This window comes from Symphalangus syndactylus, chromosome 10 (assembly GCF_028878055.3).
Source record: "Symphalangus syndactylus isolate Jambi chromosome 10, NHGRI_mSymSyn1-v2.1_pri, whole genome shotgun sequence".
Lineage (NCBI taxonomy): Eukaryota > Metazoa > Chordata > Mammalia > Primates > Hylobatidae > Symphalangus > Symphalangus syndactylus.
In genome coordinates, this window is record NC_072432.2 from 6455918 (window position 1) to 6476305 (window position 20388).

At 47.3% G+C, this 20388-nt stretch overlaps 1 protein-coding gene across 24 annotated transcripts in view; it reads left to right on the plus strand.

Moving 5' to 3' along the window:
* Window positions 1-20388, plus strand: part of WDR37 (WD repeat domain 37) — a 143480-nt gene that overhangs the window by 21926 nt on the left and 101166 nt on the right. For 23 of the 24 annotated variants that reach the window (XM_063609991.1, XM_063609992.1, XM_063610003.1 and 20 more), the window contains 6 exons: window positions 1271-1448; window positions 11690-11786; window positions 13811-13906; window positions 14208-14272; window positions 18167-18302; window positions 20004-20075. In XM_063609991.1, the coding sequence (XP_063466061.1) occupies window positions 1311-1448; window positions 11690-11786; window positions 13811-13906; window positions 14208-14272; window positions 18167-18302; window positions 20004-20075 (604 nt within the window). In that variant the 5' untranslated portion in view covers window positions 1271-1310. Of the gene's footprint in view, window positions 1-1270; window positions 1449-11689; window positions 11787-13810; window positions 13907-14207; window positions 14273-14328; window positions 16683-18166; window positions 18303-20003; window positions 20076-20388 lie in introns of those variants that run through there. The other variant, XM_063610000.1, reaches the window with a different exon arrangement.

Sequence of the window (20388 nt, forward strand, 5' to 3'; positions counted from 1 at the left end):
GAGGGCTGGGCACACCAGAAATAAGGTCTTGCCTTGAGGCACAGGCTATTGTTGTTGCGTGAGTCACCATTGTAACTGTCTACTTGGAATTTAGATGTTTACATAGTCCTTATGTGTATTTTAAAGGTTAGCGTATTTTTCCGTTATGCTGATATATTCACAGAGCCATCCCCTACTCTTGGGACTTGGGCCAGTCTTTTCTCTAAATGAAGATGATGGAGGCATGTTGGCTTCTGGGAGGTTGTGGGCGTGTCCTGCTTTGCCTTTGACTGCATTTGGGGCAGACATTCTGTCATGGTGAGGTGCTGAGCTGGCCTGATGATAGGATTGTGTTCATGGGAGGAGGGATCAGTAATAGCAAAAAATCAGCAGGTAATGTTCAAAATAGCAAAATCTGTAGTCGAAGGAAGAAGATATGTGTGTAAATATATTACCTAAGATTGTGGTAAGTAACGTAGTGATATAATGGGGAGGAAGGATGGATAATAACAGGAAATGAGTGGAAAATGCCCAAAGTTGGTAAATCATGTTTAAATTAGAGATTTGAATAACTTAATCACATGTGGTTAGTTTGAATTGAGATACGCTGTAAATATACACACTGAATTTCAAAGAGGTAATCATAAAATATCCCATTGTTTTTTATGTTGACTATAAAATATTTTAAACGTATTGGGTTAAGTAAATCATTAAAAGTAATTTCATATGCTTTGATTTTTAAAAATATGGACACTGGAAAATTTACATCCATGACTTGCATTATATTCCTGTTGGACAGCATGAGTCTAGAATCTGTAGTCTAGAATATGCAATTAACATTGGTTCCCTCGGGGGAGTAGACTGTGCCTGGGGAACGTTGGGTTAAGGGAGAGCTATTTTTTAAAAAAATTTTAAACCTCTTTTTTGCCATTTGATACTTAAGATGTTAATGAAATTTGATAAAGAAATTACTTCTTTAATAAAGGCTGTGGTCCCTACATTTGATACTTAAGATGTTAATGAAATTTGATAAAGAAATTACTTCTTTAATAAAGGCTGTGGTCCCTACATTTGATACTTAAGATGTTAATGAAATTTGATAAAGAAATTACTTCTTTAATAAAGGCTGTGGTCCCTACCTTAAACCATCTTAATTTGTCATATTCCAAATTATATAGTTAATGTTAACCATAGTAAGGAAGTCATTAGAAGTCATCATTATCTTCTTCACTGTTTTTCTTTTGTTGCAACTCACTGTATCAGAAACACTGTTTTTTCTTGCTGTTTTTAGCTTATTGCAGGAGTGACCAGGACACTACCTCCTAGAAGTAATGCCCACAGAAAGCGCAAGTTGTTCGACTGCTCGCCAAACAAAACAGAAGCGCAAATCCCATAGCCTTTCTATACGAAGAACTAACAGCTCGGAGCAGGAGAGGACGGGACTGCCAAGAGACATGTTAGAAGGACAAGTAAGCTACTATTGATCGGGGCCTTATTGATTGATTTATTTTTGAGACAGAGTTTCGCTTTTGTTTCCTGGCTGGAGTGCAATGGCACGATCTCTGCTCACCACAACCTCCGCTTCCTGGGTGGAAGTGATTCTCCTGCCTCAGCCTACTGAGTAGCTGGGATTATAGGCATGCGCCACCACGCCCGGCTGATTTTGTATTTTCAGTAGAGACAGGGTTTCACCTTGTTGGTCAGGCTGGTCTCGAACTCCTAACCTCAGGTGATCCACCCGCCTCGGCCTCCCAAAGTGTTAGGATTACAGGCGTGAGCCACTGGGCCCGGGATCAAGGCCTTATTTTAAAGATGGTGATTGTGTCTGTAATGTTATAAAAGTAGCCAAATATATAAAGGTCTCCAAAGTAGAAAAAAAGGGTTGGGTTACTAAAAAAAGATCACCCCTCCCAAACTCCCCCAAAATAAACTCATTAAAACTTCTATCAAATACAACAGCATACACAGATGGGTTAGGATATGTATACTAAGTAATAACAAATCAAAGTAGGTATGAGAGTTTGGATTAGTTTTATTCTTTGTACAGGCTTGTGGACAATACAATTCTGGGTTTTCTGTCTTTGATAGTCTCAAGAAAAGAAGAGTATCATATCCTTTTAATGATCTCTTTCTGTGAAGAGTTTTTGGAATCAGATCTTTTAGTGACTTTGCTTAGGTTCATCCTTGTCTCTGCTGCAGTATGTCATCCTTGGATTAAAATGAACTAATTATTTTTGATAAAGATAAGTTTTGCTTATACTTTCTCTAGTTCATTTATAGCTGATGAAATTCTGTCAGAATTTTTTTTTTTTTTTTGAGATGGAGTCTTGCTCTGTCGCCCAGGCTGAAGTGCGGTGGCGCGGTCTCGGCTCACTGCAAGCTCTGCCTCCCAGGTTCATGCCATTCTCCTGCCTCAGCCTCCTGAGTAGCTGGGACTACAGGCACCCGCCACCACGCCTGGCTAATTTTTTGTATTTTTAGTAGAGACGGGGTTTCACTGTGTTAGTGAGGATGGTCTCGATCTCCTGACCTCATGATCCACCTGCCTCGGCCTCCCAAAGTGCTGGGATTACAGGCGTGAGCCACCGCACCTGGCCCAGAATTTTTAAGAGTATTGTGAAGCCTAGACGCAGTATATTTATATTAAAATAAGCTCTAGATATATCTAATATATGGTTATATACGTATATAACTATACATAAACCTACAACCGTTCCTTCACAATTAGAACAAATTTGTCAGCCATAATGCTGTAGGAAGATAAAGCTTAAACCTGAGAAATTGGCTTCTATGAATATTGGATCTTGTTAGGACCATGTGGGTAACTTTATGCCAGGACTTCGAGGCCGGGACCTCTACACTGAATACAACAGTGTGAACCCAGAACCCGACATGACTGTTGCCACGAAGAGGATCTTCACCTCCAATTAGATGATTATGCATTGAATAAATAAACCAATACCTGGTTCTAATTTCTATAAAAAGTGATTACATTTTAACTTAGTGTTCAAAAAAATTACAAAAATAGCTTTGGTATTCTTAGTGTGTAACTTTGCTGGGACTCCCATAACCTAATGCCATAGACTGGGTAGCTTAACAGACTGGGCAGTTAAACAACAGACATTTATTTTCTCGTGGTCCTTCCAGGCAGCTGGAAGTCCTAGATCAAGGTGTGAGCAGGGCTGGTTCCTCCTGAGGCCTCTGTCTGTGGCTCGCTGACACCGTCTTCTCTCTGTGTCCTCACAGAGTTGTCCATCTCTGTGTGTCCTAGTCTCTGCTTACGAGGACCCCTGTCATACTGGAGGGCCCTCCTTTATGACCTCATTTTACTCTCACCACCTCTGTCAGGGCCCTGCTTCCAAACACAGTCGCATGCTGAGGTCCTGGGCCTGTGGACTTCAGCATGGGACTTCTAGGGGACCCCGTGCAACACAGCACTTAGGAGACAGCAGAGCTACGCGGCAGGACTCCTGTGGTGGGGGCAGCGTCTGTATCTGTATCTGCTGTCTGATGCGGGAACCACCAGTTACATGTGGCTGCTGAGCACTTGAAATGTAGCCAGTGTCCCGGGACATGAAATTTTAATTTTTAAAACTTTTAATTACATTGAAATTTACATAGTCAGATGTGGCAAGTGGCTACCCTATTGGACAGTGTGAGTAAGCAGTCAAAGATCAGTTTTCCTACTTTGTAGGTTCACATACGTTTCTAGCAGTGGAAACCCTGCCCCCTCCCCTGCTGGCATATTCTAGAGTTGTCTCCTGCCTGGTGTGAATGTGTTCTCCTCTGGGCCCTGAATGCCCATTCTCCTTTGTGACACAGCACAGGCGGTGACTGCATCTCATGGTAACCCTCACGAAGGTAGCTCAGAGGTAGCTCAGAGCCGCACGGCCTCGTCCTCTGCACTACCTTCGGCCTGTGTCTCCCACGCTCCCTCCCTAGATGGAGCTCATTTGTTCAAAGAGCAGTGATTTGGAGTGGGACCAGTCAGCATGTTCTGTAAGTGGCCCGCGTGAGGCGCTCTGCCTTCCCCCTGCCGTGGGCAGGAGAGAGCTGTGGTGTCTGCTGCATGCGTTTGGCCTGGTAGGTGTGAGGGGCGATCTCAGAACAGGGAGGTGTTGATTAACGTGGGAGTGGTCTCGTTCTAGACAGTGTAGAGTGACGCCCTTTCAGTTGTTGAGGAGCAGCAATATGGAAGAGAGGGCAGATGAGTCTGAGGGAGACATCGTGTTAGGTTTAACTTTATATGTCTCAGATTTGCCAGTCTGAAGTAGTTTAGAGAGCCAGGTTCGCGCAGGCGCGGGAGGTCTGTCATTGCGGAGAACTGCGACAGCCACGTGCACACAGTGCTGGCTGCGGCCTGAACAGCTGTCTGCTCCCTGCGTGTGTGTGCCTCAGCTTTCAGGTGTGTGTTGGTGTCGATGTGATGAAACAAATTCATTTAAAAGCTTTGCTGAGTCATACCAGTAGTGTCTTGAGTTTTCTCAAGTGGTACCAAAAGTTCAACAACTCGTTTGAGAGTCTGTAAAATTGAATGGCACAGAAAGGGAGAACTGATGGAAAAGTTTGAAAGTCATTTTGTAAGCGTGCTCTTCCTGGGCTCAAGTTCCCCTCTAGTGGGACAAGTCCTCATTTCTCTGTGCATTTAGTTTCTTGATTATAAAGTGAGGTTAATGCTGACTTCTCAGCTTTCTTTTCCATAGCAATTCCTTTTTTTAAAAAAATTATACTTTAAGTTCTGGGGTACATGTGCAGAACAAGCAGGTTTGTTACATAGGTATACATGTGCCCATGGTGGTTTGCTGCACCCATCAACCTGTCACCTACATAAGGCATTTCTCCTAATGCTATCCTTCCCCCAGCCCCCCAACACCCCGACGTGTGATATTCCCCTCCCTGTGTCCATGTGTTAGCAATTACTTTCATATTAATATGCACTTAATATTTAAGTATATATGACATGATGTAATTAGTTGCTGAACAATAAGAGCCTTAAAACATGACGGATATAGATGAGTAGGAACTGATTCTGTAGGAGGAAATTGGCCTCGTGTAAGAGTCAGAAGGGCTTCTGAGGAGGTAACGCTTGTGGGGAGGGATGTTCACAGAGAGGGAATGGGGCTTGCAGAGGCCACAGGGCAGGGAAAATACTAATAGTGATTCTCAGTTCAGTGCAAGCTTATGTTTCGTAGTTATTGGAACTTCTTTTTTTTTTTTTTTTTTTTTAGAGACGGAGTCTCGCTCTGTCGTCCAGGCTAGAGTGCAGCAGTGATCTTGGCTCACTGCAACCTCTACCTCCTGGGTTCTAGTGATTCTCATGCCTCAGCCTCCCAAATAGCTGGGATTACAGGTGCCTGCCACCAGTCCTGGCTAATTTTTGTATTTTTAGTTGAGACGGAGTTTCATCATGTTGGCCAGGCTGGTCTCGAACTCCTGACTTCAGGTGATCTGCCCACCTTGGCCTCCCAAAGTGCTGGGATTACAGGCATGAGCCACCGTGCCTGGCTGGGACGTCCTTTTTAATGGCCTAGTTTTAATTTTTATGGTTATGTTTTCCTTTCTTTTTTTTCATGTTCTTCATTGGTTTTAGAAGGATGTTTAGAGGCTATAGTACCAATTCAGTAGATTCAGTATTTAAAGTAGTATATGTGTGTGTGTGTGTGTGTGTGTGTAGTCTGTAAAATTTTTGTGAGAAATCTGTGATAACTGTAAAACTCACATTGCTGGCTGGGCGCGGTGGCTCATGCTTGTAATCCCAGCACTTTGGGAGGCCGAGGCGGGTGGATCACGAGGTCAGGAGATCGAGACCACAGTGAAACCCCGTCTCTACTAAAAATACAAAAAATTAGCCGGGCGTGGTGGCGGGCGCCTGTAGTCCCAGCTACTCGGAGAGGCTGAGGCAGGAGAATGGCGTGAACCCGGGAGGCGGAGCTTGCAGTGAGCCAAGATTGCGCCACTGCATTCCAGCCTGGGTGACAGAGTGAGACTCTGTCTCAAAAAAAAAAAAAAAAAAAACTCACATTGCTAAAATGCTGTCATTTTTCCCTAAAATTTCTGTCTTTTAAGTTAATCTCAGAAGGATTTAATAAATATAGTACATCTTTTTAAAAAGTTTACAACTCGGCCAGGCGCAGTGGCTCACGCCTGTAATCCTAGGGCTTTGGGAGGCTGAGGTGGGCGGATCATGAGGTCAGGAGATCAAGACCATCCTGGCTAACACTGTGAAACCACGTCTTAACTGAAAATACAAAAAATTAGCTGAGTGTGGTGGTGGGCGCCTGTAGTCCCAGCTACTCAGGAGGCTGAGGCAGGAGAATGGCACCAACCTGGGAGGCGGAGCTTGCAGTGAGCCAAGATTGTGCCACTGCACTCTAGCCTGGGTGACAGAGCGAGACTCCATCTCAAAAAAAAAAAAAAAAGTTTACAACTCATCAGAATAAAAAAGTTTATGCTATACGTAAATTTGAAAAGTCCCATAGAAAGGTTAAGTATCAGCCGGGTGCGGTGGCTCACGCCTGTAATTCCAGCACTTCGGGAGGCTGAGGCAGGCGTATCACGAGGTCAGGAGATTAAGACCATCCTGGCCAACATGGTGAAACCCTGTCTCTACTAGAACTACAAAAATTAGCTGGGTGTGGTGGTGCGCACCTATAGTCCCAGCTACTGGGGAGGCTGAGGCAGGAGAGTTGCTTGAACCTGGGAGGCGGAGCTTGCAGTGAGCCAAGACCACACCATTGCACTCCAGCCTGGGTGACAGAGCGAGACTCTGTCTCAAAAAAAAAAAAAAAAAAAAGGTAAGTATTGAAACACTATTTTAGAAATATTTGATGAGGATTTTTTTGAAAATTACTCTGGGTGTTGGGAGTAGGGGACACATACCAAATAGTACATAGGCCATGCCCTCAGGGAGGTTGGAGTGGCACATGGCTGTATCTAGCAGGCTTTTGTTGACTAGCGGGTCCAGGCAGTGAGTGCCTGTGATATGTTTGGTGCTCAGGACCTGCTTACTTGCTGGACCACACTTGACAATGTAGCTCCTTCCCTTCACCTTCCCAGGGGTGCGGGAAACACACAGGCATGAAGAGCGTGGCCCGGCCGGGAAATTAGAAGTTAATCATTTTTTTTTTTTTTTTTTTTTTTATTAATTTTTTTTGCATACAAAAACAATAAACATTTTCTAAAAATACATACAAACAAAAAGATGCGTATCAAACATATTAGGAAGGTTGCACATGGGAAGTCGGGGAATAGAAATGGGGGTGGGAGTTAAAATAAATGAGAGAGGGACTTTATATGGATCAGTGATAATAACTCAATCCTCTATTTGACAAAGAAGAGGGAGAAGGAAGAGGAAGAAAAAGAAAGTGGGATAAAGGATCAGAAAGGGAGGAAAATAGAAAAAATTAGAGTATGACTCCAGGGTAGACCTGTTTTGTTGTCATTGAGTTGGTTGGTTGGTTTGTCTGTTGTATTCTTCATGTTTCGCCAAGTTGGCCAGACTGGTCTCGAACTCCTAGTCCGAAGTGATCAACCCGCCTCGCCCCCTAGAGTGCCGGGACCACAGGCGTGAGCCACCACGTCCAGCCCCCACATTGCTTCTGGCCTCCATGGTAGACCTCCCAGACGGAGCGGCCAGGCAGAGGAGCTCCTCACTTCTACCCAGACACGGGGCGGCCAGGCAGAGGGGCTCCTCACTTCCCAGACGGGGCGGCCAGGCAGAGACGCTCCTCACTTCTTCCCAGACGATAGGTGGCCGGGCAGAGGCGCTCCTCACTTCCCAGACGATGGGTGGCCGGGCAGAGGCGCTCCTCACTTCCCAGACGATGGGTGGCCGGGCAGAGGCGCTCCTCACTTCCCAGACGATGGGTGGCCGGGCAGAGGCGCTCCTCACTTCCCAGACGATGGGCGGCCGGGCAGAGGCGCTCCTCATCTCCCAGACGATGGGTGTCCGGGCAGAGGCACTCCTCACTTCCCAGATGGGGCAGCCGGGCAGAGGCGCTCCTCACTTTCCAGATGATGGGTGGCCGGGCAGAGGCGCTCCTCACCTCCCAGACGATGGGTGGCCTGGCAGAGGCGCTCCTCACCTCCCAGACGATGGGTGGCCGGGCAGAGGCGCTCCTCACCTCTCAGACGGGGCAGCCGGGCAGAGGCGCTCCTCACTTCTTCCCGGACGGGGCGGCCGGGCAGAGGCGCTCCTCACTTCTTCCCGGACGGGGCGGCCGGGCAGAGGCGCTCCTCACTTCTTCCCGGACGGGGTGGCCGGGCAGAGGCGCTCCTCACTTCCCAGACGATGGGTGGCTGTGCAGAGGCGCTCCTCACTTCTTCCCGGATGGGGCGCCCGGGCAGAGGCGCTCCTCATTTCTTCCCAGACGGGGCGGCCGGGCAGAGGCGCTCCTCACTTCCCAGACGGGGCGGCCGGGCAGAGGCGCTCCTCACTTCTTCCCGGACGGGGCGGCCGGGCAGAGGCGCTCCTCACTTCTTCCCGGTCGGGGCGGCCGGGCAGAGGCGCTCCTCACTTCTTCCCGGACGGGGCGGCCGGGCAGAGGCGCTCCTCACTTCTTCCCGGACGGGGCGGCCGGGCAGAGGCGCTCCTCACTTCTTCCTGGACGGGGCGGCCGGGCAGAGGCGCTCCTCACTTCTTCCCGGACGGGGTGGCCGGGCAGAGGCGCTCCTCACTTCCCAGATGGGGCAGCCGGGCAGAGGCGCTCCTCACTTTCCAGATGATGGGTGGCCGGGCAGAGGCGCTCCTCACCTCCCAGACGATGGGTGGCCTGACAGAGGCGCTCCTCACCTCCCAGACGATGGGTGGCCGGGCAGAGGCGCTCCTCACCTCCCAGACGGGGCAGCCGGGCAGAGGCGCTCCTCACTTCTTCCCGGACGGGGCGTCCGGGCAGAGGCGCTGCTCACTTCCCAGACGGGGCGGCCGGGCAGAGGCGCTCCTCACTTCCCAGACGGGGCGGCCGGGCAGAGGCGCTCCTCACTTCCCAGACGGTGGGTGGCCGGGCAGAGGCGCTCCTCACTTCCCAGACGATGGGTGACCGGGCAGAGGCGCTCCTCACTTCTTCCCGGATGGGGCGGCCGGGCAGAGGCGCTCCTCACTTCTTCCCAGATGGGGCGCCCGGGCAGAGGCGCTCCTCACTTCTTCCCGGACGGGGCGGCCGGGCAGAGGTGCTCCTCACTTCCCAGACAGACAGGGCGGCCGGGCAGAGGCGCTCCTCACTTCCCAGACAGACAGGGCGGCCGGGCAGAGGCGCTCCTCACTTCTTCCCGGACGGGGGCGGCCGGGCAGAGGCTCTCCTCACTTCTTCCCGGACGGGGCGGCCGGGCAGAGGCGCTCCTCACTTCTTCCCGGGCGGGGCGGCCGGGCAGAGGCGCTCCTCACTTCTTCCCGGACGGGGCGGCCGGGCGGAGGCACTCCTCACTTCCCAGACGATGGGTGGCCGGGCAGAGGCGCTCCTCACTTCCCAGACGGTGGGTGGCCGGGCAGAGGCGCTCCTCACTTCCCAGACGGTGGGTGGCCGGGCAGAGGTGCTCCTCACTTCCCAGACGGTGGGTGGCCGGGCAGAGGGGCTCCTCACTTCCCAGACGGTGGGTGGCCGGGCAGAGGCGCTCCTCACTTCCCAGACGGTGGGTGGCCGGGCAGAGGCGCTCCTCACTTCCCAGACGGTGGGTGGCCGGGCAGAGGTGCTCCTCACTTCCCAGACGGTGGGTGGCCGGGCAGAGGCGCTCCTCACTTCCCAGACGGGGCGGCCAGGCAGAGGCACTGCTCACTTCCCAGACGGGGCGGCCGGGTAGAGGCACTCCTCACTTCCCAGACGGGGCGGCCGGGCAGAGGCGCTCCTCACTTCCCAGACGGGGCGGCCGGGCAGAGGCGCTCCTCACTTCCCAGACAGTGGGTGGCCGGGCAGAGGCGCTCCTCACTTCCCAGACGATGGGTGGCCGGGCAGAGGCGCTCCTCACTTCTTCCCGGACGGGGCGGCCAGGCAGAGGCGCTCCTCACTTCTTCCCGGACGGGGGCGGCCGGGCAGAGGCGCTCCTCACTTCTTCCCAGACGGGGCGGCCGGGCAGAGGCGCTCCTCACTTCTTCCCGGACGGGGCGGCCGGGCAGAGGCGCTCCTCACTTCTTCCCGGGCGGGGCGGCCGGGCAGAGGCGCTCCTCACTTCTTCCCGGGCGGGGCGGCCGGGCAGAGGCGCTCCTCACTTCTTCCCGGGCGGGGCGGCCGGGCAGAGGCGCTCCTCACTTCCCAGACGGTGGGTGGCCGGGCAGAGGCGCTCCTCACTTCCCAGACGGGGCGGCCGGGCAGAGGCGCTCCTCACTTCCCAGACGGTGGGTGGCCGGGCAGAGGCGCTCCTCACTTCCCAGACGGTGGGTGGCCGGGCAGAGGCGCTCCTCACTTCCCAGACGGTGGGTGGCCGGGCAGAGGCGCTCCTCACTTCCCAGACGGTGGGTGGCCGGGCAGAGGCGCTCCTCACTTCCCCGACGGTGGGTGGCCGGGCAGAGGCGCTCCTCACTTCCCCGACGGTGGGTGGCCGGGCAGAGGCGCTCCTCACTTCCCAGACGGTGGGTGGCCGGGCAGAGGCGCTCCTCACCTCCCAGACGGGGCGGCCGGGCAGAGGGGCTCCTCACCTCCCAGACGGGGCGGCCGGGCAGAGGTGCTCCTCACCTCCCAGATGGGGCGGCCGGGCAGAGGCGCTCCCCACCTTCCAGATGGGGCGGCGGCCGGGCAGGGGCTGCAATCCCAGCACCCTGGCAGGCCAAGGCAGGCGGCCGGGGGGTAGAGGCTGCCGTGAGGCCAGACCACGCCACCGCCCTCCAGCCCGGGCAACACCGAGCACTGGGTGAGCGAGACTCCGTCTGTAGTCCCAGTATCTCGGGAGGCTGAGGCGGGCAGAGCACTTGGCGTGAGGAGCTGGCGACCAGCGTGGCCAAGATGGCGAACGCGTGCCTGCATCCAAAGGAGAAAAGGCAGGCAGCGGTGGCGGGCGCCGGCAGTCCCAGGCAGTCCGCGGCGCGGGCAGCAGCCAGCCGAGTAGATTGTAGCCTGGGCCAGAGAGGGAAAGAAAGAAAGAAAGAGAGAGAGAGAGAGAGAGAGAGAGAGAGAGAGAGAGAGGGAGGGAGGGAGGGAAGGAAGGAAGAAGTTAATCATTTTTTCACTCAATTAATAGACATTTGGCTCTTTTTTGTGAAATTTTTCTTTTTTTCCTCTTCAGAACGCTCTGTTAGGTGTTATGTAGAGTGACGGGAAGAGTGACTGTGCTTTTGCTTGAAGCGTAGTGGGTATGGCGGGAACTCTGCAAAGTTGCCTTTTCCATGAGGGTCTAGCGGATTAAAATACTTGTAGGATAGCGTATGATGGCACTCAGAGGCTGTTTATAATAGTTCATTTATGGGAGCTGCTGCCTTTCTCTACAAATTTGGAAGTTTTAAAATAAGGTAGGCTTATGTCCTCTCTTGTAAAGGGAAAAATTGTGTTATTTTGAAGGAGTGTTTGTTTTTAAATCCCATATCATACTAGGTAGCCATTATACAATTTGATTTATAGTTTCCTTGGCAGAAATTTGGAACTAACTCTTTAAGCATGTTATGTATAAAAATATGTAATAATACAAAATAAGAGTTTAGAATAAAAGAATTCACTTGGGAAAAAGCATATTGGTACTTAGAGTTTTTCATTCATTCATTCATTTTAAACAAAGTCTTCTTCTGCAGGATTCTAAACTGCCTTCCTCGGTTCGCAGTACACTTCTGGAACTGTTTGGTCAAATAGAAAGAGAGTTTGAAAACCTTTATATTGAAAACTTAGAATGTGAGTATCTCCTATTTTAATATACATTTATAGCTTTACCTATCCATAGTCAAATTTATGAATAGACATTCATTACTATATTAGTTTTCTGTTCTGCTGTAGCAAACTTAAACTTATTTTAGTGGCTTATACTAACACAGATTTATCATCTTGCAGTTCTGTGGGTCTGGTGTGATTCCCACGAGGACTCCGTCTCAAAAATAAATAAATAAAAATAAAAAATAAAAAATACATGGATCTTATAATTTTCCCTACACCAAGTACACCATAAATTGAGAAAACATTGATTTACTTTTTTATTAATATAACATCATTTGAAAATTGATGCATATACTATATCTGACTTATTAAAGGCAAATCAAAACGATTTTGAATTAGCTTGGCTTTAATTTTTCTTTCTTTTTTTTTATTTTGTAAGTAATGCCCATATGTGCTTAAAAATTTATCAAACAGTATAAAAAGAAATCTACCATTACCCCTCAAGCCCATCGCACTCTTCAAAGGAAGACATTTTCTGCGTGTTTTTGCTTTTGGTTCTTTTGGTGGTTAGTCCTGTGAACGTAAGTAATTGTCTTCTGGTTTTAGATCTATCCGCTTTAGTGTTAATGCTTCACAGTGAAACAAACAGGTCCTTTTCACTGCTCTATTACTTGCCAGTTTTTCTTCTTCTAGTGTTTGTGTTTGTAAAACTTATATATATATAAAGACAGGGTCTCACTGTGTTGCCCAGGCTGGTCTCAAACCTCTGGGCTTAAGCAGTCTTCCCACCTTGGCCTCCCAAAGTGCTGGGATTATAGGTGTGAGCCACCACACCCAACCTATAAAATTTGTGTTAGACAAATCTAACTATAATCAAGTCTTTCATGCTTTATCTACAGGTTGATTCCAAAAGTTGAATACTAACAGAGCATTTCCATTGTTAAGCTGTTTTTCACTCTGTAACTAAGTGGTGTGGTTGGATGAATAATGAAGAGAATATAATCCTATGTCATTTAAACTTTGCTGTTGGAAATTTTAATGTTAATACAGGATTCTCCTTTTTAAAGAGTCCACCTTTACAATTCATTGAGGGAAAAATTATTTCAACTTTTTTTTTTTTTTTTTTTGAGACAAAATCTTGCTCTATCACCTAGGCTGGAGTGCAGTGGCTCGATCTGGGCTCACTGCAACCTCCGCCTCCCAAGTTCAAGCGATTCTCATGCCTCAGCCTCCAGAGTAGCTGGGATCACAGGCACCCACCACCACGCCTGGCTAATTTTTGTATTTTTAGTAGAGAAGGGGTTTTGCCATGTTGGCCAGGCTGGTCTTGAACCCCTGGCCTCAAGTGATCTGCCTGCCTCAGCCTCCAAAATTGTTGGGATTACAGGCATGAGCTACTGTGCCCAGCCCAGAATAATGTTTTTAATCGTGCAGAATCAAGCACTATGGAAACTATGTTGAAATGCAGGTGCTGTCTTTGAGACCCTGATAGCAGTGTGTTCCACAGTGTAGCAAGTGTGTGAGCTTTTATTTTTGGAATGGTGTCTCGAATGATTTCTTTCTTTCCTTTTTTTTTTTTGAGATGGAGTCTCACTCTGTTGCCCAGGCTGGAGTGCAGTGGTGTGATCTTGGCTCACTGCAATCTCTGCCTCCTGGGTTCAAGCAAATCTCCTGTCTCAGCCTCCTGAGTAGCTGGGATTACAGGCATGTACCACCATGCCCGGCTAATTTTTGTATTTTTAGTAGAGACAGGGTTTCACCCTGTTGGTCAGGCTGGTCTCAAACTCCTGACCTCGTGATCCACCTGCCTCGGCCTCCCAAAGTGCTGGGATTACAGGCGTGAGCCACCGCACTCAGCCTCAAATGATTTCTTTAGTTTTTTGAGAACTCTATGAATTGTGATCTTGCTTATTAGAATATTATTCATGTCTTTGTTTATATAACACTAATATATAGCATTTTTTCTGTGTGCAAGTTTTGGAAGTGGTGAGTACACTTAAACATAAAAACATACTTTAGATTTTTGAAAACTTTTTTCTTCCCAGTGCGTAGAGAAATCGACACCCTTAATGAACGTTTAGCTGCTGAAGGACAAGCGATTGACGGAGCAGAGCTGAGTAAGGGCCAACTCAAAGCAAAAGGTAAGGTGAATTGAAAGTCTTGTCCTGCAGATTATATATGCAGGAAATTTGGAATTTAGTGCAGGATGCTGGCTGGTTTGTGTTTTGCTGTCAGCAAACCTTGAACTATCTAATTCAGGTGTGGGTCTAGGAGAATAAGGAGCTCGGTTCTTGTTCCTGTTCTGCCATGGCTCTGTGTCACTAGGGTCAAACGAGCCTTTCTGGGCCCCCTTTCTTCTTGTGCAAGACACAAGATCCATTTGGGAGGCTGTGGGTCTTTGATTGTGTGATTGTGTTTGATTGACACTCTCTGTCCCTGCAGCCAGTCACAGCACCAGCCAGCTCTCCCAGAAACTGAAGACCACTTACAAGGCTTCCACCAGCAAGGTATGCAGGCCACCGGCTCTCGAGCCATCATGTGGTGGTTAAGGTGTGCAGATGGGTACTTTAAGTTGCATATTTTCCAATTAGAAAGGCATAGTAGAAAAAGATAAATGGTTTTAAGGGAAATTTAGTTTTTTAAAGGAATGTCCTGGCTTGGCATGGTGGCTCATGCCTGTAATCCCAGCACTTTGGGAGGCTGAGGTGGGTGGATCACTTGAGGTCAGGAGTTTGAGACCAGCTTGGACAACATGGTGAAACCCTGTCTCTACTAAAAATACAAAAATTAACCGGGCGTGGTGGCAGGTGCCTGTAATCCCAGCTACTTGAGAGGCTGAGGCATGAGAATCGCTTAAGCCTGGAAGGTGGAGGTTGCAGTGAGCTGAGCTTACACCACCGCACTCTAGCCTGGGCAACAGAGTGAGAGTCTGACTCCAAAAAAAAAAAAAAAAAAGAAAAAGAATGTCAGTATGCAGGCATTTACATAGTAGCTTACCCTAGTACCTACAGGGATTAATATATGATGTATTAGTAAATATATTGTCTTTAGAGGGAATATGTAATTTCTGTTGTTAATTGGCTTAATATAAAGGGTCTGAATTTGGAGGAAGCTAATAAATAGGTGCAAATTAGTGAAAATTATGTTCTGAGCTAAAGTTACATTTTAGTTCATCACGTTCTTTAGTTTCCTGTGTGATCAGGAAGTGAAGGTCTGTCTCAGGCACACAGGGATGTTCATGGTGTTTTGTATTTTCTTAAAGTATCTCGTGCTGACCTTCTTAAAGTGGAAAGGGTTTAATTGTTTGGGAATTCATTTGTCTGTGATGGATTACTATCAAGTGATATTTTGAGGCAATTTTGTGTGCATCTGTACTTTGGCATATTTCAAGGATACAAAAGATAAATTGAAATTTTCAGTGATCTTGCTATGATGGTGTAAGTAGTTCTTGTTAGCTTTTTATTTTTCCAATTTGTTTCCTTGAGTTTAAAGTTACTTAGCATGACATCTGTAGTAAGATTAACTGCCATTAATAGAGCAAATTCAGTCCTTCTGCCGTTTGTCCTCATTTGATAGTCTTTGGTAATTCTTTGTTATTCAAAAGAAAATCTGAAATTGCTGGTGTTTTCTACTGTACTTTCCTTTGATAACATCTAGAATGTAAGCTGCTAATTTATTTGATTTTTTTTGGCCATGTAATATCTAGCTTATACTTACAAGTTTGGAACTTTTGAATAAATTAACTTGAAGCTTTTTCTTCATAATGAAGTGTGAAATTATGTTCTTCCTCATTTAATTTCTTATTACATTATCTCGGATTATGTTGCTTTTTCTGGTGTGTACAGTTGTATGTATACAATGTATGGTCTTGGAATTCCAAAACTTTGTCATTATTACTGAAGTAGAGGAAGAAATGATTATATAAAGTTGTCCTTTACCATGCGCAGTAAAAGGTAAGATTTGGACAAGGGTAAGGATATGTACAGTAATGCTTTGCTTTAAAAAATGTATTAGAGATATTTAAAGCCCAGTCATTTTAGGTATTAGAAATTCATCTGAATTTATAAGAAGCATATTACTAATGATCTTTATAGCCTTTGCACACTGCCCGTACCCATTGTAAAAAATAACTGAGAATATAAGACATCTGAAGATTGAAGAAATAATTTGGTAACAGAATATATTCTGATTTGTACTACAGTGTGGATTCTTGGTGCCAAAGCTAAGCATGAACGTAACAAGAGAAAGGCTACAGTCTAGATTTATTACTTTCCCTCCTTCTGACCCAGAGCCATGAAAAGCAAGTAACGTGCCTGGTGGGATAGCGGGAACACAAAAGTGTGTTACATGAACGCAGAAGAGGTTTTTCCCCTTCCTGGGTGGCTAATGAGATTTCTGATGCCTACATGGGAGGGAAGTGAGGGAGTCTAACCTGCAGCCCACTTTAAAGAAACTTATAAAAATCAGAAAGGGCTTTTTCCACAAAGGAAGATACTTACCTTCTCAAAAATATTTGCACACATTTTTACAACCATGCTTCAGATTGCGCCGCAGTTAAAATGATCTGGGATGATGGGTGTGAACGTCAGTTTGCTGCTTCATTCTGCTGCTTTTCTGTTATGAACGTTCCTTCTAAGTAATTCAGTCTGTTTTGTTGGGCCTCTTGATAATGATGACTAAGTCAGCTTTTCTAAGGAAAAAGAGTTAAGGTAATAGTTGGTCAAAGTGCAGTGGGCATTTTGGAAGCAACACATGAGAAAATATTTGAAAATGGCACATGATCTCCTGCACAGCTCCAGCTGCCCAGCTCCAGCCGCACAGCTCCAGCCGCCCAGCTCCAGCCGCCCAGCTCCAGCAGCAGTGCAGTTGGAGCCTCCGGGAGGGAGCCACTCTGTTCTTACCCTGCGAATGGAGCAGGTGAAGAATGTAACTCTAGTAGTTTGTTTCTTATAATACTGTTATTAATGTTAGAAGTGGTGAGAGACATGGAAAATGAAATTTACTATGATACGGTTATTAATGTTAGAAATGGGGAGAGACTTGGAAAGTGAAATTTACCACAGCTTATTATGGTGGGAGGTTGTGTGTGTCCTTTAATTTCACTCCCTCCTAAAATGTTACAATATTATTTAACATCTGAATGACACTTTCTGTAAGCAAAAGTATCTCCCATGTTGTGGAGGCATAATTTTGCTGGATTGAATAGGATATTAGTGTTCAGAAAGAAAAGAGGAAAATGATGGGTTTGAGGTTGAACAAGTGCTTTTGCAATTTCTGTGACCAGTTCCAGTGGAAGTTCTTTCTGTAACTGGTGAAAATGTTGGCCTCTTCCTCAGCCTTTTATGTCACTGTATCCGAGGAGAATAACTCGAGGGTGCAGACCCAAATCCATGTGACAGTGGGTTGTGCTTTCATGGTCTTAGGAAGAATGAATTTAGATCTGTTTTTCAGGGCTATGCCAAATCAGTGTTTAAAACAAGTTGTGTAATGCCACTGATTTTAGTTCTTCACTTAGTTTTTTGTTTTATTCTGAAAAGTCTACATTATTCTGATTTACCTAACAGCTGGACAGCTGTTTTCTTACTGAAGAAAAATTTAAAAAGCAAACTCTGCAGAAATCGTTGTGTTGAATTAGTTTCTTCCTCACTCACTTCATATTTTTCCTGACAAGAGACATGAGAACTGTCTGCTGTGTGTGTCGTCATTCGAGACGATGCCTTTCTGTGGTCCGTGATGTGTTCGCGTTGTCTCCTGCTGGGCTGGGCATGTCCAAAAGGCCAGGGGCCCACGGCCGCACTGCCCTGCATCCTCATAGCTGGTGCCTGCTCTGAGCGAGCGCCCAGTCTCGGGCAAACCTATTAGTGTCGTCTTTTGATTCCTCCCCACCACAGGCTTTTTTTACACTTGATGATACATGGTTGGTGTAAATTCTCAAAAACAGCAAAATGTGAACATGTACAGCGATCAGTGTCATTAGCTAAAGTTAAGGGTTTGGGATGTCCTTCCTGACTTCTTTGTGTCTGAGTGGCTAGCTAACGATTTGTTTTTTTTAAGAATTTGGAAATTTTGTCTCATGGTTTGGGTTTGGGGGAGAGGACCTGAAACACCTAAATCCACCCTTCTGCAGTGAGACCTTCCATGCCTGGCTGTCGGACTGAGGTGGGGGAGCCTGCGCAGGTCGCCGCGAGAGCTGCACGCATTCTCTGTGATATGAGCTGAACCTGCCACCTTGTCCACACGGGGCGTTTCAGCTCACACTTGGGCTGTGTTCCTTGATGCTTTTAACTGTCCTAGTCAGTGATTTGTGCATTTTCCAAGACGTCTTTTTCGTTTTCTCTTTCTTGACTTAGAAAAATTTACTTCAGTAAATTGTTTCACAAGACTTCCCATCTCGGTTTCAGATTGTCTCCAGCTTTAAGACCACGACATCGCGAGCTGCCTGCCAGCTCGTGAAGGAGTACATCGGCCACCGGGACGGCATCTGGGATGTCAGCGTGGCCAAGACGCAGCCAGTGGTGCTTGGGACTGCATCGGCCGGTGAGTCGCACACGGACCTGGCCAGCCTGCGGAAGCATGGCTGTGCCTGATCCCTGAGTGACAGACATTCACTTTTCTGTGGCAGAGGAACCCTAGATGCAAAAGCGTCATGGAGGAGTCAGTGGAACCCACACATTAGCCCTTGGTGATGCTTAGTGCTGTGGCCTGCAGTCCTGCATTCTGTGGTCCCGTGGGTGGGTGTCCAGCTGCATCCTGCATTCCATGCTCCCATGAATAGATGTGCATCTGCACCCTGTCTTTTCCAGGTCCCCGTGGGTAGGGCGTTGGAACTCACAGTGAACCAAGTATCTGAGGAAAGAAATACTTGTTTGGAATGGATTTAACTTAAATGTGTTGAGGAATCAGTATTCCAATTATTCGTTTTCTTTTTCCTTTTTGAGACGGAGTCTGGCTCTGTCGCCCAGGCTGGAGTGCAGTGGCGCAATCTCGGCTCACTGCAATCTCCGCCACCTCCCGGGTTCAAGTGATTCTCCTGCCTCAGCCTCCCAAGTAGCTGGGACTACAGGCGCCCGCCACCACGCCCGGCTAATTTTTTTGTTTGTTTGTTTGTTTTTTTAGTAGAGGCGGGGTTTCACCCTGTTAGCCAGGATGGTCTTGATCTCCTGACCTTGTGATCTGCCTGCCTTGGCCTCCCAAAGTGTTGGGATTACAGGCGTGAGCCATCGTGCCTGGCCCTTTTTTTCTTATCCATAGCCAAGTGTGTTTCTGATTTGTAGATGTATTTGACTTTTTTTCCACAAGTGGAGTACAGTTGAGGGACAGGACTGTGGTACTCACTGAAAGTGAGCACTATCTGGGCGTGTAGCCAGCAGTGAGGCTGATGGCCTCCCCCAGCAGAGGTTTGCCCACAGGGGCAGAGTGTGGAAAGCGACCCTTTGTTTTCTCTAAAAAAAAGATATTTTATGAAAGCTATCTAAGGTGGCATAATACCCCTTGAGATAAAAATTGCTTACATTACAAATGGTGCTCATTGAAAATGCTGTCCCAGCTTGTGAGACGTTAATCACTCACTGGACTCTGCTTTTTAGAGGCAGAAGTGAATGTGATAAACCACTTGAATAGCGAAGAAAGTTCTTGCTCCTCTTTGAAACTGTTTTCATGGATGAGCGCCTTGGATTCCTTTGGAAATCATAGTTTTAAAAAAAGAATAAAAAGGTCCTTTCTGATATTTCAGAAATTTCATTTGGCTAATTGGTGCTTATTTCTCAGATTTTCCCATTAAATCTACTTAAAAAAATAATGGCTATTAAGAGACAGGCCCAAAGATCCAAAGAAATGCTTATCTCAACAGTTGTAACTGGATTTGGATGCTGTTTGGATTTGAACTCTGGGAGATGTTCTGGAACATTTTAATACTTTAATAAAATAATGAAACTGTGATGGGAATGACCTCTGTCTGTCATTTTCCAGCATGATGCAGCCAGCCTCATAGTAAAGTAGGAAATCAAGTCTCTGGTTGTCCGTTAGCTGACTTCATGGCCTCAGACAGGTCACAGCTTCTCCCATTTGGGAAATGTTTTCTTTGATCTGTTGAAGTGTAGAGAGTAATAGAATCAAAGGTGGAAGAGGTATCAGTGGTAGTGTAACTTCCCATTTTTAGAGTATTTGTCTTATTCTTTCATTTGAAAAACTATAAACTGATGATAGCTAAGTTCTGACTTCTTCATTTCCATCTTACAGATCACACGGCTTTGCTGTGGAGCATAGAGACAGGGAAGTGCCTAGTCAAGTACGCAGGCCACGTGGGCTCAGGTAAGCACTGCTTAAGGAGTGCCGTAGCCAGAGGCCATTGCCTCCTCCAGTGTGTTTTTAAAATCGTGCCTGATGAAGCCAGCTGCTACTCCGTAGGAAGCCTTACTGTTTCGGTTGTCAGGGGACAGTGTGGTCTGTTCAGAGACTGGGATAACTCTGTCTTGAGCTTGTATGGGCTCAGTAACAGGGAAAAGCTTAACTCCCTAGACAACGTACATATCGTCTTAGTCTGCATTTTATTTAATGTTGTCTATAAACCATATGCAGGAAATTTTGTAACTGAAATGTGCATTATTTATCACAAAATATATAT